The following is a 24,321-nucleotide window of genomic DNA, read 5'->3' as shown; positions in this document are numbered from 1 at the left end:
AACTAGCATGCTTATCCATGATTGTGAATGTACATCATCACCATAGCCATTCATTTCCATCGTGGAAAATCATCTTGAAAACAATCGGAAAAGACAGAGAAATATATAAAAAGAAGCTTGAGTAAATGATTGCATGACCTGAGAATGATGGTTATGATTAGTTGTCATGGTCTGACAACACAAACTTCAGCACGGAAAAGAGCTTCTTGTATTGCGCACAATAGCATGATTGATCTTGTAGTTGTGGTATCGTGATATGTAACAAGTAATGAGTCTCTGAAAGGAGTTGTAGTAATGGGAAAGATTTCTTGCTCGCTAACTCAGAGCAATCAAGTGCAAAAGAAAATGAAAAACAAGAGAGCTTTTCCTTGGCAATGAGGAGTGTAAAATAGATCTCCTATACTCTTCATCTGTTACAAGAAAGAAGTGCTGTGCATGGCCATCATCGGTCACAAGAAACTCTTCAAATCTTATAAAATTCAAAAGGAATAATGCTGATATAAAGGTGGCATTCGCTCAATGACATGGAGCCAATCAAAGATTTAGAGATTATATTTCTTTAGATTTTTTTAACCAATATATATTGCCATCATGCTATTTGGTAACACCTATGGTTGTACGTACACATACACTTATATGCGTGTGCAATTTTGAAAGCACATATAATTCCTTTTATCAATATATTGATTGTGCACACACGCATGTACATATATATACATGTAGGTGCAATTATAGATGTTAGCAAAAAATAACATGGTGTCAATACATAGAGTCACATTTTAACCACTCAATAATCTCAAGATAAGAAGTTAACAAATTCTTTTAAGTTTTTAAATGTTTAATGTTTCTCTTGCATTAGGAACCGATCGGGTAGCTCATGATTGTCCAAGGAATACTCTATGTTGATTAGCCATTAAATCCTTCACCAAAATACTTAGATACCATATTTGATGGTTTGGCAATGGACCTTTTTGGTGCCCCATTCCTTAAATCCTATTCAACAATGCTTCCCCCTTTCGTCTGCTCCTACATCCAAAAAGAGTATTTCCATGATAATACCATATTTCTCAATTATATTCAAAAGTAATTCATAATTATCGTAACGGCTAACCATCAATACCGATGACACTATTTTATGACTTATCTTGGTCTTCCTCTAGGATTAAAGCCTCCTGAGTCATTTTGGGACTCTTAGGTGGATAAATTGAACATGAAGCTAGCGGGTTGGAGGGTAATTTACTTAGCCAAGCAAGTAAAGTTACCCTACTAAAATCTTGCCTTCAAAGTTGACCTACTTATGTGTTGAGTCTCTTTAGAATTCTAGCTAAGTATGTTGTTGCCATTGTAAGAATTCAAAGGAACTTTCTTTGGAAGGGGACAGAGGATAAGAAAAGAATGCCTTTGGTTGCTTGGGACTCAGTGTGTAAGCCGAAGACCATGAACCAAACTCTCCTTGCTAAGCAAGGGTGGAGGATCTTTGAGGTTACTATGGAATGGAGTACTATTTGGAAACATAAATATCTATTTAATATCTCTTCTATCCAGGATTTTTTCAATTCCCCCCCGGTTGCCCATGGCTCTTCCATTTGGTATGCAGTTCAAGGGGTCAAGGATATTGTGGCTTTAAGGAGTAGATGGAAGGTGGGATATGGTAGGAGAATTAAGTTTTGGGAGGATTGCTGACTCTTAGACTATCCTTTGGAGAGTGCTTTCAATGATTCTAGATCTATTGAAAGGTGTAAATAGAAATTTGGAGATAATGTTTCTGATTATTGGAAAGATGGGAAATGGGTGAACATTGTGGAAATTAATCCTAACCTTGGGTGAAGGCGTGGATGATAGGTCTTATTCCTAACATTGATTTTTTTTTCTTCTGGATTGCTCTCCAAAATTAAATCTTGACTAGTGACAATTTAAACAAGAGAGGCTTTCATCTGGCTAAGTATGTTGATGCCATTGAAAGAATTCAAAGGAATTTTCTTTGGATGGGGACAAAGGATAAGAAAAGAATGCCTTTGGTTGCTTGGGACTTAGTGTGTAAGCCGAAGACCATGAACAAAGCTCTCCTTGCTAAGCAAGGGTGGAGGGTCTTTGAGGTTACTAAGGAGTGGAGTACTATTTGGAAACATAAATATCTATTTAATATCTCTTCTATCTAGGATTTTTTTATTCCCCCCCGGTTGTCCATGGCTCTTCCATTTGGAATGTAGTTCAAGGGGTCAAGAATATTGTGGCTTTAAGGAGTAGATGGAAGGTGGGAGATGGTAGGAGAATTAAGTTTTGGGAGGACTGCTGGCTCTTGGACTATCCTTTGGAGAGTGCTTTCAATGATTCTGGATTTATTGAAAGGTGTAAACAAAAATTTGGAGATAGTGTTTCTAATTATTGGAAAGATGGGAAATTGGTGAACATTGTGGAAATTAATACTAACCTTAGGTGAAGGCCTGGATGATAGGTCTTGTTCCTAAAATTGAATTTTTTTCTAGATTGCTCGCCAAATTTAAATCTTGACCATTGACAATTTAAATAAGAGAGGCTTTCATTTGGTTAATAGATGTATCCTTTGCAAGAAAGGCTGAAAATACTAATCATTTGTTCATCCATTGTAGCTTCAGTCATATGGAACAAACTTGTAAATTACTAGAATGCGAGTTGGGTTCACGCTGATAATTTGACTAATTGCTTTATAAGTTGGAAATGTCCAATGAAAAGTCCCAAAGTCAATGCTCTCTGGAACTTCTCCCCACCACACCTGTGCTGGGGTATATGGCAAGAAAGGAATAGTCGTATCTTCAAGGATAAAAATACTCCATCTTGGGTTGTGGGTCAAAAAATTGTCAGGGCAATCAAGGAGAATTTCATATCCCATAATGGTGGTATGGGGGAGTTCAATATTATGGACCCTGCTATGAACACTTTTGCAAAGCCAAAATCTAAAAGAGAGAGAGTGGTTTGGTTAGCTCTGCAAATGGATGGCTAAAAGCCAATTTTGATGGGTCAGCGAAAGGTAATCTAGCAAGGGCTGGCCATGGAGGAGTCTTAAGGGATTACTATGGGAGTGTCGTTAATGCTATTGCAGTTCCCATTGGTATATCTTCTAGTCACATTGCGGAGGCAATTGTTGCACTTTACGTGGTTAGAATGGCAGTGGAAATTAGATATCAAAACCTTTGGCTGGAAGGGGACTCTCAATATAATTAATTCTTTAAATAATAAAAAAAATCCATTTCGTGGACTATTGAAGCTGCTGTTTTGAAAATAAAGGAGCTCCTTAATAAATTTGATAAAGTCCATATTTCTCATAGCTATCGAGAAACTAATATGGTGGCTGACTGGATTGCGAATATTGCCGTCAGCACTGGTAGACAACCGTCGTGGAAGGAGGACGTAAGCGCCGATACGGAGCTCAAGGAATTAATAAACTTTGATGTGACTAATGCTAATGTGGGGAGGATTAATTAATTATTCTCATTTACACTGCGGGAACATTGGTAATAATGAAATGAATTATCAAAATTTGAGGAAGTACCTTCTCATTATTATCATATTAATGAGGCACGTATTCTGGGTGTTGGCGAAGGCTGTTTTAGGTCATAAAAGTTTGTTATTTTTCACTATTTTTATGAATGCTATTTTTGCTCTGCGAAAGGTCTCTGTGTTTCAAGCTTGGAATATGGGGGGTGAGCAAAGAAAATAGGAGCCTTCGAACTATAATTACTGGAAGGAGAGAGAGCAACTTAAAAAAGGTGAGGTAACTTCTTACTTAGAAAGACTCCATGGTTTTAAACCACATTTCAGAAGAGTTTTCCAATGATTGTTCTGGAGAGAGAGTTACTATGTATGGGGTTAATGTTACCATTACTGAGGAGTTTCTTGCCGAGATAACTAGTCTTCCAAACACGGGGATCAAATTTAAAAAGGAAACAAAGATTTCTAACACAACCTTAAAGAAGTTTCCTAAGACCCCGAAAGAGGAGAAGAAGTTGGTAAAGGTTGGAGATTTTTTGGATTTAGACCAGATTAAGGAAATTTGGCAGAATGTTCTTTCATGTGTAAGGGAGTACTTCATTTTAGATGGACGCTTTAGGAGAGTCCATAATTATCATTTTGTTTTCTTGAACCATTTGAGGAACAAGGACAAAATGTCGTTTCCCTATTACTTGAAATACTCTCCTGTAGGGGTTAAGGGCTCACCGCAAAAAAGAGAGTAAGCCTGTTCTCCATGAGGGTTTAATTTTGTTGATTTCAGAATTTTGTAGGGATAAGGCTCCGGGGTGTCAATGTCGTCAGTAAAAAGGAAACGAAAGTCACTTAAGGGCTCTCTGGAGAAGACAAATGTTACAAAAGTGAAAGAGGCCCCTGAAGGTAAATGGATTGCTCAAGAAAGAGGTAGGGGACTAAGTTGGGGAGTGGGTTCGAACATGAGGAGGAGGAAGTGATGATGTTGGAGAAAAAGAAGGGTCTTTTTGGTGCGGGTATCAAGAAACTTAGAGCTAGGGAGAAGGATATTGAGTCAAATGATTATATGGAGGCTGAGGTAGGAGGGAAAAAGGAGAATGTGGGTAGTCGAGATGTTGAGGCTGTCATGGAGAGTGGGGGTTGTAGCTCAAACAATGATGGCTACTCTGGAAGCCATGAGGATGCTTTTGTAAAAAGTATGAAAAGTGGATATGGGTTGATGAAAATTCTTGAAAATAAGATTAAAATTATTGATGCCTTAGAATTGAAGAAGACTTGTAATGGGTCTTAGGATGTTAACATTCTGGAGACTAGAGAGAGTCATGTGAAGGAGACCATCTTGGGTTAGGAAAATAAGGAGGAGAAGGAGCCCCTCGAAGAAATGAAGGGTGATTTGTAGGAAGCCATAGTCAGTCCAATGAAAAACTTTATGGAAAATGTGCCAGAAGGGAACTATAATGTGGAAGGGCCGGGTGATAATGTGGTTGCCGAAAGTGGGAAGACCTTGTTAGAAGGAACTGTTGATACCAGGCTTGAAGATGTAAAAGGGGGCCCACCCATTGAGGATGGCAATTATGTTATTGATGATCCTGTTGAGGTGGCTGGGAGTAGTGTAGTGGAAGTCTTGAGTTTCTTCATAAGGCTAAGATGCGGGCGAACATTTCCCTCATGGTAGATACATGGATGTATAATGAGATAAATTCTATAAGGTGGTCAAGGATCTGCAGGACAATCTTGAAGCAGAAAAGAACAAAAGGATGGAATTGGAAGCTAAGGTTGAGGACATTCCTGGTAAGCTCCTAGACTATGAGGCGAAATTACGACAACTTGTCAAGGATAGTACACATAATATGAATGTGGTTACATCTAGCTTATGTGCCGTCGCTGTCAGCTTGGGAAGGAGAAGTGCAGATGAGATTGTCTCTCCAATGGTTGTTTCTTTGAGTGGGGGACCAAGTAAGTATACCAAATAGAGCACTAGGAAGGCTATTGGGGTGGGTCTAGGTTCAACTGCTAAAGATTCTATTGATGAAGTGGCTGCTATTGGGAAGACCTTGGCTAAAGTGGTGAAGGAGCTTGTCTGATGACGGTGTTGTTTCTTCTTTTTTGGTTTTTTTGTGTCTTTGGTAGTTGCTGCATTTTTGTGGTTCTGGTCATAGTATCTAGTTGTTTTTGCTGGTCTGTTTTTTCTAGTAGTTAGGTGTTTTCCTTAGGGGATTTTGAAATGAATTGTAATGTTTCGTCTATCAGGTTTCAGGTCCTTGTAAAACTTGTTCTTTGTGCTGATAGAATGCTGAAACTTTGAACTTAATGCTTTATCTTGGATAATTTTTGTATGGGGTTTCAGGTCCCCTCAAAACTTGATTTTACATTACTTGAAAACTATATTTTAGTAATACAATGAATTTAGGAGGAGTCAAAATACTTATTTAAGAACATAGTCATAGACTACAGAGGTAAGACACATCTAATTTTTATTAGATTGCTAGAATATGTAATAATACGAGATGAAAACTATAAAAATCTGTAGAGAAGCCTATTTTGTGTAGAGAACATTCATCTTTGAATGTAGAGCTTCTCTAAAAAGAGAACTCAAAGATTAGAGGGCATTCATTTTGAATGTCGAGTTTCTCAAAAAGAACTCAGAGATTAGAAGACATTCTATATGAATGTCGTGATTCCAAATTGGAATCCAAGGAGAGATTCATTAAGAATCTCTAGAGACAGACTATATATATATATATATATATATATATATTGCAGTGGTTAAATATATGCATATGTTAGAGATTAGAGGCTTGGTCAAAGGTGGGATCTCTACTAAGTAATTATTGTTAATGAGTGCACTCATTAATAGAGATCCCAAAGGCCCTAGAAGGGGATTCTCAATGTGATGGTTGCCTAACTGAGAATTATTCTCACTAGAGGGTAAGGTAAATCTAAGTAGAGTACTCTCTAAGGATTAGGTGGGTTATCATAGGATTAGTGAATAGTTAATTTGACAGTTATTTATCTTATGATCTACTAATGCTTCTTGTAGGGTTCATAGATAGTTGATTCCAGATTTATGTATATTTTATCATTTACTAAGGAATTGTTACAGGTTATAATCAGTGTTACCTGGGTATGCATCCTCTATATATATTCTATTAGTGTTCTTTGTGCTGATAGAATGCTGAAACTTTGAACTTAATGCTTTATCGTGGATAATTTTTGTATGGGGTTTTAGGTCCCCTCAAAACCTGATTTTACATTAGTCGAAAACTATATTTTAGTAATATAGTGAATTTAGGAGTCAAATTACTTATTTAAGACCATAGTCATAGACTACATAGGTAAGACACATCTAACTTTTATTATATTGCTAGAATATCTAATAATACAAGATGAAAACTATAAAAGTCCGCATAGAGGCCTATTAATTTGTGTAGAGAACATTCATCTTTGAATATAGAGTTTCTCTAAAAAGAGAACTCAAAGATTAGAGGGCATTCATTTTGAATGTCAAGTTTCTCAAAAAGAACTCAAAGATTAGAAGACATTCTATATGAATGTCATGATTCCAAATTGGAATCCAAGGAAAGATTCATTAAGAATCCCTAGAGACTATATATATATATATATATATATATATATTGCAGTGGTTAAATATATGCATATGTTAGAGATTAGAGGCTTAATCAAAGGTGGGATCTCTACCAAGTAATTATTGTTAATGAGTGCACTCATTAACAGAGATCCCAAAGGCCTTAGAAGGGGATTCTCAATGTGATGGTTGCCTAACTGAGAATTATTCTCACAGAGGGTAAGGTAAATCTAAGTAGAGTACTCTCTAAGGATTAGGTGGGTTATCATAGGATTAGTGAATAGTTAATTTGACAGTTATTTATCTTATGATCTACTAATGCTTGTTGCAGGTTTCATAGATAGTTGATTTCAGATTTATGTATATTTTATCATTTACTAAGGAATTGTTACAGGTTATAATTAGTGTTACCCAAGAATGCGTCCTCGATACATTTTAAGCTTGGGGAAACCTAGGGGACTTTGACTTTGATTTCTAGAACAAATTAGACTGACTCTCAAAGTAAGACAAATTTGGCACATGAATATTGCTGATTCTTAATTTTAAGGTTCTATTATTTATAATTGATAAAAAAAAAAGTTCTATTATGTAGAAGTACATGCTTTATCCATGTTTTCATATAAATAATATAAATTTCTCTATATATTTTAATTTTCCCTATTGTTATATAGCCGTCCCCATTTGCTGTCTCCCCTAGTCCCCAAAATCGCAAATTTTTTTTCCATCTTGGAAATCCATCCTAGTATCCCCTGCCATCCTTGTTCAGGAAATTTAGGGGAACATTGGTTATAATCTCATTATTTAATACAAGAAGTGAGGACATTACACATACCTCGCCAAATTTTAACACTTCCTAGTCCAACTTCTATTTTATTCCATCTCCCAAAACACTTAGGCTGTTTTTCCAAATGTCAAACCAAACGAAGCCTCATACAATGCAACTTAATGCCAAATTCTACAATAAAAGTGCTACAGAAGTCAAGGTAAAACAAAAGGCCCCTGCCATCGGTAATGGGGTGATGTTGTGAAATCCGCACAATAGGTCCATTCCAAATCTTCTATGGATGACCTCCAAGGTGTCCTTGAAAGGTCTTCTATAAATCTATTGATAGAGAATATACCTCTGCTCTAAATCTGAAAGATTTTTTGTTGATTGCTCTCTTCTTGCACTACAAACTTAATGTTTTCCCTCTAGGGTTAACAAGGATTAATTGCACACATAAGTAAAGTACTCAACAATGGATATAAAGATAATATAATAGAATTGTATTCATCAATTCATTGCTACACACAAGTTTCTCCATACAAGAGTGTCTCATTACAAGAGAGAAGTGCATACATATAGTGTTCGAGGGGATGTGATGCGAATTGTCGCATTTGTATAACTTCCTCGGACGGACCAACCATCTCATCCATTTAACTTCCTTGGACGGACCAACCATCTAACTACCCGTTTTCCTGACAACGTCATCCCCCCCAAAAAGAGAAGTTGTCTCTAGGTGACTTAAAATTGACAAAATAGGAGACAACTATACAAATATATCAAGAAAACATAGTCTAAGGGGGAGGTTGCATCCTTGGAGTGTTCAACAACTGGCGCAACTCATAGACCTGATCCGTGCGGATGCGCAAATCTTTTTGAGTTCTTGTGTTTGTTAATTTTAAGGATCACTGACAGAGTAAACTATGATTTCAGAATGTAACAATTAAATTATCCTTACTTAATATCTTTGTACTAGAGAAGGAATGATTCAAACCTGTGTCTTTATATTTTAGATAATGCAATCTTCAGATTCAACTGTTGTCTACTAATCTTCAGAATATTCACCAATGGAGTATCAACAATGTAACTGTTATAATCTGCAGAGAGGAGAAGTAGATCGCTGGGACTTGTATGCCTTAGATTGATATTGTTCCCAACGATCTCTTGTCATATTTACATAATCCTGAGAAGTGATGTCTCCGTAGAGACATGACTCTATGTGACCAAAGGTCACGGAGGGTCATGCCTCTACGTAGGCATGACTAACTAAACACAACCTTAAGCAATCACTGCTTAACATAACCAATGGCAGTCGGCGGCAGTTTAACTAGCAATCCGAGGCAGATACAAGAGCCTCGATAATTCCAATGCATAAACCCAATATGAATGAAGTCTGTTTTAGTGAATATCTGAATACATACATACATACATACATACATATATATATATATATATATATATTTTCACTGAAGAATATACATAATTCATTAAATCATATTTGCATGTATATAATATGCTCCAATTGATGCTATACATCAACACTCCCTCTTAGCAAGGTTGAAGTAATAAAACTCCTTAATAGTCACCAGAGTACAAAAAAATTGTACTTAACACATTATTTGATTTTAACACTCTGAAATAGTGACTTGTCAAATCATTTAAATCACCATGCTATGAAAACTATCATAACATATATTATGATCTTTAATTGTCCAAAACGATATCTAGAGTAATCATAATGCATTCGTTATCAATGACCTCTAATTGTCCAAAACAATTTCTAGATTTTTCATGATAACATGCCTATCATTTGTAAGACTGTCACCTCACAAATGATTACCTTTTGAAAATATATGTCTATGAAAGATCGTCACCTTTCATTACGTATCTGATGCAACTAAACAACAATAGAAGCATAAACTCATAAAAATTGAAAATTTAAATTCTGTATCCAATATTACATTTTGATCATACCAAGTTTCCCTTTGAAGTGTTCCAACTTCACTTTAGCAAGAGGCTTAGTAAAGATATCTGCTGTTTGCTTATTTGTACTGATGTACTCTAGTTGAATGACTCCTCAATCGATCATATCTCTAATGTAGTGATAAAAAATTCCAATATGCTTGGAACTATTGTGAAAGATTGGATTAGCTGAGAGCTTGATACAACTTTGATTGTCGCAATGAATCACAGTGGGCTTCAAAGGTCTTTTGAACAAATCAATTAGCAATTTTCATAGCCATACAACTTCTCTAGCTCCCAAAGAAGAGGCAATGTATTCTGCCTCTGTAGAACTTAATGCAACTTAAGACTATTAATTGCTGAACCAAGAAACCATTCCAGATCCAAGACTGAAGCAACATCCAGAAGTACTCTTTATGTTTAGTAGGGCTGCTTGCCCAATCAAAATCAAAATATCCATGAAGGTTGATGTTTACTTTATCATATCTGACTCCCATGCCAATAGTGCCTTTTAGATATCTCAAGATGTATTTAGCTGCATGTAGATGTATCTTCTTCGGTGCACACATAAACTAGCTTAAGGTGTTGGTCGCATAACATATGTCAGGACGAGTATTCACTAAATACATTAAGGATCCAATAATTTGCCTGTAGTAAGTAGGATCTGTAGATTCAGATTTGATCATACCATCGTTTAGTTTGTGTAGATTGACTTCCCTTGGAGTAGTAGCTGGTTTACATTCCATCATCTCAAATTTTGTTAAAATATCAACTGTATATTTTCCCTGATTCAAAAAAATGTAGTCACCCTTTTGCCAGACTTCCAATTCTAGGAAGTAGTGTAGAAGACCTAAATCTTTCATATCAAACTCTGTTGTTAGTTCTTGTTTGCCTGTCTTTATGAGATGTTCTTCACTTGTTATCAACAAATCATCAATATATAACATAAGGATAATCATATCATCGCCATCTATCTTGAAATATAAGTTAGGATCAACTTCATTTTTAGAATATTCTAACTTTGTTAGATAGTTGTCTATTCTTTCATACCACGCTCTGGGAGCCTGTTTGAGAACATATAGTGCTCTCTTTAAATTACATACATGAGTTTTATTGTCATGAGTGTAGAACCCTTCTGGTTGCTCGATATAAACTTCTTCAATTTTACCATTTAGGAATGTTGTTTTAACATCCATTTGATGAACTTTCCATCATTTGGATGCTGCAATAGCCAAGATAGTTCTAATTGAAGTGTATCTAGCAACTGGAGCAAATGTTTCTTCATAATTGATACCTTCTTTCTGTGAGAAACCTCGTGCTACAAATCTGGCTTTGTACTTTTCAATACTGCCGTCTAGAGCATGCTTAATTTTAAACAACCACATAGAAGAAACAACTGATTTGTTTTTAGGTCTGGGTACAACATCCCATATATCATTTTTTAGTATGGAATTATATTCTTCAATCATTGCTTCTTTCCAAGGTTGGCTTGATAGGCTTCGTTAACATTTGAAGGTTCTGTTATTATAAGTTTAGTTAACAATGCAACATAGCATGATTGGTTTCTTGTTCTTTTACTTTCTTGAATCACTTCATTAGGTTCAACATGATTCGCTTCTATCATTTTCCTAGCCTAAAGTGGCCTCTTTTTATTGTTAACATTTTCAGAATCTTCATGATTTGAAGTAGTGGTAGAAGATAGTTCAATATCATTCTCCTTCTCAATTTCTGTTATGTGATTTTCATCTATTTTAGGAACAGGTTCTGTAAACGATTCATCACTATTTTTAGAGATATTGAAGGTAATAACTTCTTCAAATTTCACATCTCTACTAATCTCAATTGTTCTTTGACCTGTAATAAAAACCCTGTAGCATTTGTTTGTTTCACTATATCCAATGAGTATCCCATTATTTCCAGATGGTTCTAGTGTTGTTCTTTTCTCTTTAGGAATGCGAATATAAATAGGACATCCAAATATTCTTAGGTGACTTAGATTTGGTTTAATACCTATAAATACTTCTTCCGGGATGGTGTTCTCTAATATGGAGTGTGGACATTTGTTTTGAATGTAGACTGTAGTATTAGATGCTTTAGCCCAGAAGTAAGTATGAAGGTTTTGATCGTGCATCGTTGCTATGGCTGCTTCAACGATTGATCTATTTTTACGTTCTGCAACTCCATTCTGTTGAGGATTATATGGTACAGCAAACTCCTTAATCCCAACAATGATGCAAAAGTTTTTGAAAATTTTGGAGATGTATTCACCTCCATTGTCTGACCTTAGTATTTTTATTTTCTGTCCTGACTGGTTTTCAACTAGAGCTTTGAATTCCTTGAATTTTGATAATACTTCAGCTGATTCATTCTGTTTTAGGAAGTAGATCAAAGTTCATCTAGAATAGTCATCAATAAAAATTACATAAAAGAGACACCCATTTAGTGAAGGTATAGACATAGGACCACAAAGGTTAGTGTGGAGCACATCCTTTGTAGATGCTTAAGTGATCAATTTTGAGACTAGGTAAACCTTTTACAATTTCTCCTATGGATGATAATGCACGATAGTGAAGATGACCTAGCCTCCTATGCCAAGTTTCGGTAGAATTTGAGGTTTCATGTCTTGGGCTAGGTTTTGATTATTACAAAGTTTATATAGACTTTCGTCTCTAAAATTGACTCTGAATCCTTGATCAGCAAGACCAGAAATAGAGACCAAATTCCTTTTTATACTAGGTACATATAAAACATTTTTGAGTTGGAGAGTTATTCCTGAATTTAGGTGAATTGAGTAGAAGCCAATACCTTTGATAGGATGAGTAAAATTATCTCCAATTGTGACTTCTTCTGAGGAGTATTCTGAGAAGTTTTCAAATTGTCTCTAAAACCTGTTACATGCCGAGATGCTCCACTGTTTATAATCCAAGTGTTCTTGTTTGAGTTTAATTCACTTGAAAAAGCTAAATAAAATGCATAGTTTTCTTTTTCCTCTTTCTCTACTTCCTCTATTTTGATTTCTGCTAGGGTTGCTTGAATTCTCTAACGTTCAGGACAAAAGTTATGAGAGTGACCAATTTTATCACATTTGAAACATCTTACTTTGGAACAACCACGTTTCTTATATGATTTGTCAGTTTCCCTTTTATTATGTTTGAATTTTCTTTTCTTGTTTGAATTTGCATGAAGAGCTTGAATATCTTCCTCTTGATTTATGCTTAGTCCTCTTGAGACTAATCTTGATTCTTCTTGTGTGCATTCATTTTTTAGTAAATCAAATTTAGGAAGCTTAGTTTGGGAGCTTAGACCTTGAATAAATGTTTCCCAAGATAGAGGAAGTCCTCTTAATGCTATCATGCTAAGTTCTTTGTCATCAACTCGATTTTCCATTGTTGCAAGTTAATCTTTTAATTCAGAAATTCTTAGAAAATAGGATTTAATAGATTCTCCATTATTCATCTTTATGTATAATAGATCTTGTTTTAGGGTTAGCAGTCTACTTGTATTGTTGATTTCAAATGTGTCTTTGATAGTAGAGAACATCTCAAATATAGTCTTAAGACTGGATATAGAAGGAAGAATATGATCTTTCACAGGATCTATTATAATTTTCATTGCCTTGTTATTGTGTCTTTTCCATGTCGTTTTATTTGGATCATTTTCAGGCATGGGTTTGTTTGTTTCTATGTACTCCTCTAATTCCATTTCTCTTAATATTATCATGACTCAAATTTTCCATGACGAAAAATTTGATGCTCCCTGAAGTCTATCCTCCAACCTTACATGATTCATTATTTTGATTTAATGATAATACTTTAAATTTTGTAAATCTGAGACTTTTGATTTAATTTTGAATAATAGAGTTTCTTATCAGAATGGCTTTGATACCATGTTAATTTTAAGGATCACTGACAGAGTAAATTATTATTTCAGAATGTAACAACTGAATTATCCTTACTTGATATCTTTGTACTAGAGAAGGAATGATTCAAACCTGTGTCTTTATATTTCAGATAATGCAATCTTTAGATTCGACTACTGTCCAGTAATCTTTAGAATATTGGCCAATGGAGTATCAACCATGTAACTGTTATAATCTGCAAAGAGGAGAAGTAGATCGCTCGGACTTGTATGCCTTATATTGATATTGTTCCCAACGATCTCTTGTCATATTTATATAATCATGAGAAGTCACGTCTTTGTAGAGACATGACTCTATGTGACCAAAGGTCATGAAGGGTCATGCCTCTACGTAGGCATGACTAACTAAACACAACCTTAACCAATCACTGCTTAACATAACCAATGGCAGTCGGCGGTAGTTTAACTAGCAATCGGAGGTAGATACAAGAGCCTCGATAATTCCAATGCATAAACCCTATATGAATGAAGTCTGTTTTAGTGAATATCTGAATACATAGGTATATATATCTATACATATATATATATATATATATATACATATATGTATATATAGGTATATATATATGTATATATTTTCAGTGAAGAATATACATAATTCATTAAATCATATTTGCATGTATATAATATTGCTTCAACTGATGCTATACATCAACAGTGTTGACCTCTACGACATCTTTTAGTAAGAGTGCGACTTCCATGGCTTAAGCTTCCCTTTGCATACAGGCTGCTTTAGCCTCTTCTAGCCCTTTTTTTGCTTGCTCCTTATCGTATAAGAGCGCTGCTTGCTCTATCGCCCAAGCTACCTACTGGTTAGCCAAATGAGTAGCTAGCTCCTCTCGAGCCTTAACCTCGACCTCTAAGGCACCACTTTGTCTGCCTCCGCACCCTGCTGAGCATAGTAGGCATCTTTATGCGTTGCTACTATCTCGTGTGCAAGCCTCTCCGTGGTGTTGGTGACTAGTCCCAACTCGAGTTTTGTAGCCTAGGCTGCCAGCATCTCCGGTGTATCTAATGCTGGCTACCCTCTTGCCTGAAAGAAAGAGTGGAATTGCTCAGGGCATGTTCACCTTATGTAGGCCCGAATTAGTTGTAGTCTATCATGTTTTGGTCATGGTATGCTATCCAATCACTTGACTTCTTTCCAGCACATTCTCTAGAGCTCTAACGTATGCTCTAGATCTCTCCTCATCTGATCCATAGGAAAGGCTTTCCTCATCCTCCTCCTACCCCATCTGCTGGTCTGAATCAATCTTCATACCTCCTATGGCAACAACTTCCACTTCTGGTGCAACTTCCTCATTGGCACATCCTCAGATAGTGGACTCTCCTCCTGTGGTGTTGCTTCTGGTGCTCTGGTCAAACCCTCTTTTCGTTGTGGGGATTGAATGAAAGGATCGATTTCTATAGGAGTGAGTTGGAATTGACGTCTTAAGAACATATTGGCCTGGTCCATCACCTAGTCATCCGTTATCATTGGTTGGGCCGATTGCGCCATGCTCTCAGGTTCTACCAATAGGGTAGAAGTAACGGTCACGACTGCCTCAGTGCCAATGACCTCTAATTTGACCTGGGGCTTGAGATAGCCACTCTCATCCGCCTCTGCCTGGTGTATTTCCATTGCACCTTCTGCTACATCTAGGCTCATCTGGTCAGGGACAACGTCAACTATTCAACTCTCAACTTCCTAGGAGGGCACTTCAACTATCTTAGTCCTCATCACTTGCTCAATCTCTATGGTTGGCATAGGTGTCATAACAATTTGTTGCCTCCTATGGCCAAATGGTGGAATGGAAGGAGTGGCAGTGTTGGGTGTCAATTGTGTTGTCGTGGGTAATAGAGGTGGCGCGAACAATGACTTAGGCAGAGACATAGTCTGGGTCACCTCTGTCTCGTCCTCAACTTGAGAGCTATTGCTCTTTAAAGTAGTCTCCTCACTCTCCATAGTATCTTCATGACCACTATCAGTGTCACTTGTACTCAATCCTTGTATTAGTCTCTTCTGGCCAGCTATTGTGCCGTCGGTGTCTAAGTGTCGCCAACAGACTACTGGGGGTTCTCCCTGCACCAATTTGCCTTTCGGTGAGACCTCGAATACATCAGCTGGAATTTGATGAAGTGCATCTTTTAAAAATAGCCCAATGGCATGGTGGGGCATGTAAAATGTACGGTGTTGCAGAGTCATAAATTCCTCCATGCGATCAGCGAGGATAGATGCCCAATCATATACCATCCTGTTCATGATGCCATTCATGAAGACAATTTGTAGCAAGGCGATATCGGAAGCCCTACTAGCCCGCGTGAGTTAGCTCTTTATCACATCCATGATACACCGCCAATGCCCTTCTATGATAAAGTCACGTCTCAATCCTCTACTCTTGGTACCCTTTATGGCAGTATCGAGTTCATCCGCCGTGAGGTCTCGACCCACCAGCTTCACCCAATACTTTTTTCGATCCTATAGAAGTTTGTGATTTGTGGTTACCACCTTGCGGCATCCTTGGCTGGGAATACCAAGGACTCTAGTAAAATCATGGGCTTTGAACAAAATCGTGATATGATGCTTTTTGTATTCGAAGGAGCTAGTCTTGCTATGCCTGTTATAGGATTCAATCATAGTTCTCAATACCGGCTCAAACAACCTTATGAAAAATATTGGCAGTTGAATAGCCCAATGCACTTGCGCACGCATCAATATCTGTTTGATGATGTTGGTATTCGGTGTCTCTTGCCACCATCGCCTACACTCACTGTCATTTAAGCCTTCAAACTGAATTGTACAGTGCGAAATATTTGCCTTCTGACTAGTTTGCTGCACTTTCAAATGCACCTCTTGTTTCTTGCTACGAGACGGGGCTTCAGTCTTGGTTGTGCAACACGGACTCCTAAGGCCAGAACTCTTGCATTTTTTTCCATATCAAAACTCTTGGCTTCCAACTGGTCCTTCCACTTTTGCCTCTTTCTTGCTGATTGCATACTTTAAACTATGTAAACGTTTCTTGTTTTGTCGTGTTGCAACAAAACAGTTAGGGTCGGATACAATGCCCTTTGCCACCTTAGACACCTCTTGGCGGTTATTGATGCATGTAGATGGGTATTTATTCCACTTCTCCGAGTATGTCCACAAGTATTTTGCGGCACTTTGTATTAGTTGCCATGGCTTTGGCTTCCTTTGGTTTCCTCTGCTCTTTGCCCTCGATGACTTTATCCCTATCGCCTCCTCTCTCTTCTGTGGCCTTGCTCTATGTCCACTAGTTGCTCTTCCCCTTTGCGACTGACTAACAACTTGCCTTTGCTACTTTGTTGGTCGTCTGTTCACAGCTCTCTGTATTTCTCCCTTCTTCAATCTTGTTGGATGTCTTTCCCTGTGGTTTGAAGTTTCCTCCCTTGTGAAATACGTTTTTGTTTTTGTTTTTCCTCTTGCGGCACATACTTTATAATCTTGAGCACTTGTCTGCGGCCCTGTGTCCATGGGGCACACGGTGTCCATGGGACACATGTCCGCAGTTTTTTTTTGTAAATATTTTTGTTTTATTTTATTTTAAAGATAACATAAAAACATTGTATTCATCAATTCATTGCTACATACAAGTTTCTCCATACAAGAGTCTCATTCCAAGAGAGAAGTGCATACATATAGTGTCAGTGGGGATGCAAGGCGAACCGTCACATGTGTATAACTTCCTCGAATAGACCAACCGTCTAACTACCCGTTTTCCTGATAACACTTATCTTGCATATATAGTATATACGTTGCAGTATACCTGTTTACCAAAAGAGGTGATTGTCACAAGGAGGTTGGCCAAATGTGAGGATAAATAATTTATTATATTTTCCCCAAGGTGGGGACTATTTTCTATTCTAGGTTGGCCCACATAAAGGACGACCAAATTATCCAATCATCAATGTGAGTGTCCTAAATTGGGTGCTAAAATGATACAATATGGGTTGGCACTAGTAAGGATAAAATTCTGACTTTATGTACAATAAATAAATTCCTTTTCTCAGATTCTTGTTTGCATAGACTTCTAAATTTATCCACATTTTACAGCGTCAAAGATAATTTGCCTTGACATTAACTTTCCTTTGACATCAATGAGAACAATATTTTTGTAAAGAGCCCAGGTGGCTCTCACTGGCAAACTGATAGATATGTTTGGGTTTTTGATATTTTTGCACTTATTTTTGTTTTTTGTCATATGACTTTTGTGATTTTTCAAGAGAGATGAAATGCTGAAGTAATGCTGAAAGAAATTCAAATTGATAACTAGCAACGATGTCCAATGTGGCTATTGTCTTGTAATTACATTGTGCGAATTTATTATTTCAATTTTAGGAGAAATTACAATTAAACATAAGAACCTGTAGGTGATTGCAGGAGATAGCTAATTGCAGCAGAGTAGCAGATGATAATCATACTAGCAGTCCGATCAGCTCCAGACCAATAATGCAGATCGCTGTGGTAATGGCGCTGCCTCTTTGTGACTGAAATGCTGAAATAGAAGTGCCAAAATGCAAGGCAATGCCGCCTCCCAAAACAGAGATATTAGGCTCCCCAAATTCAGTGGCAAATGACACCAATAATGGCATTCAATGCAACAGGGAAAATAAATGCCACAAGGAGCTTGCAGCCACTTGGAGAGAATGCCAATAATGGTGTCTGTTGTTGCAGAAATAAATCGCCCAGTATTATCATCCAGCTGGTATTTAAATGCAAGATTTGCCAATGCCACACTTACAGAGATATAAGTGGCTGAATTCAAGTATATTGAGTGCCCGTTTGCAGAGGTTAAGATCACTCAAACAGAGATATAAATTCACCAAACTGGGAAGGTGCCCAAATCAGTTGATATAAACCCGCTCAATTCAGTATACTTTAGCACTGAATTGAAAGCATCAACAAATTGATTCAATTTGTTATATAGCAACAACAAATTGAATAGCAAATCAAGAGGAATCAGTACTTGAAGAAACCACAACTCAAAACCCTCACAAGCAATTATCAAAAGTGATTGACAAGAGATGATTCTAATTGCTTCATGAAGACTTTTTATAAAGCGCTTGGCTTCTCCAATACACCTTTCATCAAGGTTGCTTCATCAATGCAACTTTCAATTAGAAGCTTCCAACTAATTATTTAATTAAAAAACTTTCAAGCAGATGGCTTCATGAAGACACTTTTCACTTAAGAGGCTTCTCATTTACACTTTCAATTTATAACATAAAATAAGATAAAAAGTCTCTTAATAATAAATGCCTCAGAAATAGTTTATTTTATAAATTCCATGTATATACTCAAACCACTGCTGTGAAGATCAACTGCCAGTGCCTCAAATGCACTGCTAAAAATAGAAACCACCCCAAATTAGACTTACTAAAAATACAAAGTCTGCCACAGAGATTCTCAAAACATACTGCCAGCTCATGAGGGTTGCAATGATCAACTGACTTAGCCTAGCTGCAGGAGCCTACTAAAATTGGGTCATTATAATTTTCCAACAAGGAGAAATTATAGATAGAGTGCTTTGCTTCCTTCTTGCAACAACGTGCTCGGCCTTTGGCATTCTGCTCTGTTTGATGAGTGTTCCCAAATCATATACTAGTTCTTTCACAATGATTGATGTTGGGACTGGTGATAACAACCTTAGGTCCCTATAAAGATATCTGATCAAATTTTTATTTGTCCTTGTCCTTATCAACCTATGCTCATTATCGATTTAGTTTCCCCCATACAACTATTTGTGTTGGTTTCTTAACCACTTGAGTTGGTGTTGCATGGTTTTATTTTGTTTCTAGTGCTTCCATTCCTTTATTTTGCTTTACTAGGATGTCACTGAGATGGTCCTGAATTTCGAGCCACCCATGAAATATCGTTGGCAAATTCTCAAGTTGAGTCGGAATGAGTTTTCAAGTTCACCTCTGTCTGTTTCGAAGGGAAAGATCGCTCTTGATTGATTCCAATCCGGGCCTGTGCCCTCCTGTGATTTTTAAAAAAAATTTTCCAGTCCCGTGCGGAAGACCAAAAATAACTGCGGGTGCCGACTGTAGATCCTGCGGATTCGAATGATGGAGTTCGACTCCTGAATAAACCCTCGTCCTGATTATTGAATGATTTTTTTATACTCCGAAAAGGGTCCCGATAATGTGCGGAGACTGTAGGGAGACTTCCGAAACGGAATGGGGAAGTCACGACTTCCGCTTTTTATAATGGCTGATGGATGGAAGGACTGGTCTGAAATTTGCACAGTCTGCCCGATCTGTTCCGTCACTCCTTCCTGCTCACACTGCGATCTTCCAACAGATTTATTCCTCCCGCTGAGATGGCACTCCTGACGCGGGTTAAGCCGTCAGAGCACAGGTAAGACTGGGTAAATGATCCGCTTGCAAATTCGTCCAAGTAGAGGTAATGAATGTGTCTTCAGTTCCCTTCAAAGAATCCTCCAATTCGGCACTAATTAATTCCTTCTATTACTGTCAACAAGCCACAAAGTTTGGCCTTAGGCCACAGATTCCCGCCCTGATGAGATGACTGTAACACCACCTCTTGTTTTGCAATAATTCAGGTGATATCTCACACCCTCAAAATTGCTTATCAATGGGAGTTTTCATTCCCAAAGATAAATTGAGAATTTGCAGACCAAATGACTACAAATCGCTCCAGCTGAAGAAGAAGTAGATTCCACAAAACCGCTTGTCCAAATGGGTGCCTCATGTCCTCTATTTATTCATTTTTTTTGAGAAGACATTGGAAGCTTCCAGAATTGTCTTTTATAATATCTTATTATAATGCACTTTTATTATTAATTAATCTTTATAAAATTAAATAAATAACTTTATAAAGTTAAAAGTACAATCTCAATTCAACATTAGAACAAGTAGGCCCCACTAACTGAATTATTATTCTTCGAGAGCAAGAATGTAATCATCTGGAAATAAAATGACTCTCTCTCCAAAATCATTTGCCTACGAGAGTCAATAATAGGCAAATCTCCGATAGAAGTTATGTCGCTAGAAAGGGGACATGACAGTCACGTTCCTAGAACTTTCTATTGTAAAGCTAATTTGTTGTAAAAGTTTCATTGACATACTTTTAGTCACTCCAGACATCAATTTACTTGTCTAGGGTTAGCTTAGTTCTCCAAGGAGCTTCATTTACAACTTTAAAAGTGGTTCAACCTTAGACATTGTTTTACTTTGTGATGTACTGAAAGAAAAATTGAAATCCTAATGTGCTAACCAGTATTTTGATTCCATTATTTTGATTGTAGGCAAGTTTAGTTGATAATGTTGATTAAATTCTCTTGTTATACATAAATTTTTATAGTTGTTTTGAATGCTAATGTATATTCAAATATTTTGCATTTTATTTTCAAAATGCTTAGCCATACGTAAATTCTATATGATGACTATGGTAGATTAATTCAAGAGTGAGTTAGATACAATTAGTATCCACTTCATTATTTGGAATCACTGAGGTCTATTGTCACTGTCATTACTTAGTGACTAATTATTGGCGTTTCTCTCCAAGTGGCCAATAGTGACTTGCGGATCGTTAGACTCCAGAGTATAGGCAGACACCAACTTTGTGGTGGGATATTGAGCCTGAGGATGTGTCTCAGATAGATGAGGATGACACAACACTAGATTGATAGGGGTTCCATTAGATGAGACCACGCTTCCTATGGAGGATGATAGTGGGGAGGACTCTGATTTTAACGCCATGGTGGTCGAGGCAGAATAGGAGCAGCAGTCTGTTTCATTTTTCTATGTTTTGTTTTTTATTTTGAACATGAACATGATTATGATACATTGATACTTATTACTTTATGGCAGCCCTTTACCCTTTGGGCCTATAGCTTTGGGCATATTTTGATTTTGATTTTCAGATTTATCATTATGACATTATGATATTGTTAATGTTCATTGTTCAATGTTCACTGATATTGATATGCATTTTGACAATTGGGTACTGAAATCGGATATTATTTCCTAGATGACATTCAAATGTTGTACGTTATGGTTCTATAATGTTTAAATGACATGCTTTGTGCTTAGTTTCATATGAATGACATGTATATTTGCAAATTTCAATGTATATTTTAAAATTTCCCTATATATATATATTTAGCAATCCCCGTTTGCTGTCCCCCCTCGTCCCCAAAATCGCCAAAAAAAATTGCCATTCCGGAAACCTGTCCCGCTGTCCCCGTACTGGAAACTCGGGGGAACATAGCAATTAAAAGACCACTATACTTGTTTTGTATGGGTTGGCTAAGTAAATTCTTGAGCTAGTGAAAGGTTTGTTTAATAGGCCATAAACTTGCTTGAAATTTGTTCAAAATGTGCTAGTACAATTACCCTTCACTATTCAGTATGCGGGTAATGTTGAACAAGCTTCTTGTGAGTATTGGTCATAATTAGCATCTTCTTATTAGTAATATCCAATTATTTTAATTTTTTAACATGGTGATAACTGCTACAGAGTCAATGACTTTATTGATATGAAGATAACATGCCATCTCAAACTAACACTAAACTGATTATTTTTCATTCATATTGTACATCGAAATCTTTTTCCTGTAGTGCTTTGTGCTTTCCAGCTACCACATTAGCTCTGTTGATTATCAAACGGCTTTATCTTGTTCATACTTTATTCAACTATGGAATCAGTTTTTAGATTGCATCTTTATGGTAACTGGTACCATGTTTACTAATTATGGTTACTGTAAAACTTATTTTGTCCAGTATGGAGGAAAAGGAGATCGGACAGGCAAGATCGTTGTCCCTGAAAACCAGGACACAATTTTGTATTCTACGCCGTACTGCATCAGTAAACAAAAGCTATCTACCATTAAAAACGGAGTATGCATGATTTTTCTTGTTTTATGACAAAGCATTCAATCTTGGTTGATTTTTTTCAGTTTTCTTAATGCTTTAAGGATTTGACTTCATTTGTGATTACAATGCCTTATTTTCTTTTATCATATTCATTTTTGTCAATATTTGTTGTATTTACAGGTATATTCTTTTCTGCAGACCCTCACCATCTCAAATTTCTGGGTATTTAGAAGTTCTCAAGTCTAAGGTTGTCCCCATTTTCAAAAGTAGAGCTGTTTTCTTCTCTGACTGATATAATTTGTCTATTACTTGCTCATTATTTTGTAGCAGTCATACTTATCAATAAATGGGGTTTGTCTTATCTATTGTAAAGTAATTTTCATTTGCCTAATAGAGAAGAAAGACTTGATATGTTTGCAATATCATATACCAAGTTGCTTGATTCAACATTGGGAGATGAACATGAGAATTCTATATATAAAATTATGAGAGACTTATACTTGGGCAATTAAATTGTGATGGGGCTTTCTAGCAAGTATTTATGTAGCCTGCAATTTTTAATGTCTCCAATTTATTAAAGTGACCATAAATTAAATTAATTTTATTAAGTTGTTAAAAATAAATGAAATATTTAATGATTATTTAATATTAATTAAATTAATTTTAGTATTATTAAATGTCACTAAATAAATATTTCCCTCCATATTCTGTTTAAAATTAAAATAGCGAAGTCAAAAATTTAAAAGACAAAGAAATGGAAGGTCAAGAGTTTTTCTGGAGAAGGCTATTAAAGTTCAAGGGGAGGATTTTCAGATTATGTTCAGATGTTTATGAAATTGATATTGAATTTACTTCCTTCTTGGAGGAGTGAAGCTACCAAGGACGAAAACCCTTGGAGCTGGAGATTTGGATGGAAACTTAAACTCTCTGTTGGGAGGTGAAGCCAACATAGGTTTCACTATTGAACTTGTTACAAATTCTGTGAATTTTTCATTTAAGAAAAAATTTGTGTGTTTTTAAAATTGTCTCAGAAATAAAGCTTTTGGTGTTGCTGAAGATTTAATATTTTCTATCAATATCATTGCATTTTCTTTTAGAAAATGCTTAATAATATCAATAATGATATCCTCAAGCTGGGTTATTATGGTTATTCAGCCAACAATGGATGACTTCTGTTTGGTGACATTTTCTGAAGAAATTAAAGGTTCTCCTGTCCACTTGAGCAAGGTTTGAAGGATTGTTTCAGAAGTGAGACTTTATATCTATTTTCCATGAGGAAATAAGGTCTCAGGCTTATTCAGTAAATAAAATTCGCTTAGTAACCAGTTTATAAAATTGTGAAAATTGTATTTTCCATAGAGAGCTTGTTACTGATATGTGTGGTTAAAGAATGTCAAATTAATGCTTCCAGAATATTATAACTTCTGCGGGCTAAAGTAGGGTGATTAAAATATTAAGTGAGGAGTATTATTTGTAATGTGTGCCCGATTCATTCTTTGGGCTTCTAGGTGGCATTCAAAAATATTAATTTTGTCGCACTCATTTCTTGCCAAGGCCCAATATATATATCAATATGCTGAGCTTATATATATTCCAGTGTTTTTATGTGGGTATGTGTAGGACTAAATCTAGTTCCATTCAAGGATATTTCAATTGTTAAAAACTTAAAACAGTTGATGCTAGTATTTGGAGGTATGTATTGTGTCAAGGGATTCCATATTTTGATTTGGGATTTGGGTATTGATTTGCTTGGTACATTGTTTCATATGGATTACATATGTTGCATCATGGTTTG

At 36.4% G+C, this 24,321-nt stretch overlaps 1 protein-coding gene across 2 annotated transcripts in view; it reads left to right on the top strand.

The window, feature by feature from the left end:
- LOC149573094 (uncharacterized) overlaps positions 1-24,321 on the top strand; it is a 249,719-nt gene that overhangs the window by 99,910 nt on the left and 125,488 nt on the right. For both annotated transcript variants that reach the window (XM_089814270.1, XM_089814269.1), the window contains exons 12-13: positions 22,434-22,550; positions 22,707-22,773. In XM_089814270.1, coding sequence (XP_089670396.1) covers positions 22,434-22,550; positions 22,707-22,773 — 184 coding nt within the window. The remainder of the gene's footprint in view (positions 1-22,433; positions 22,551-22,706; positions 22,774-24,321) is intronic.

This window comes from Cupressus sempervirens, chromosome 2, assembly GCF_028749045.1.
Source record: "Cupressus sempervirens isolate cs-2001-9-10 chromosome 2, ASM2874904v1, whole genome shotgun sequence".
Classification (NCBI taxonomy): domain Eukaryota; kingdom Viridiplantae; phylum Streptophyta; class Pinopsida; order Cupressales; family Cupressaceae; genus Cupressus; species Cupressus sempervirens.
This window is presented reverse-complemented; position numbering and strand designations above follow the sequence as displayed.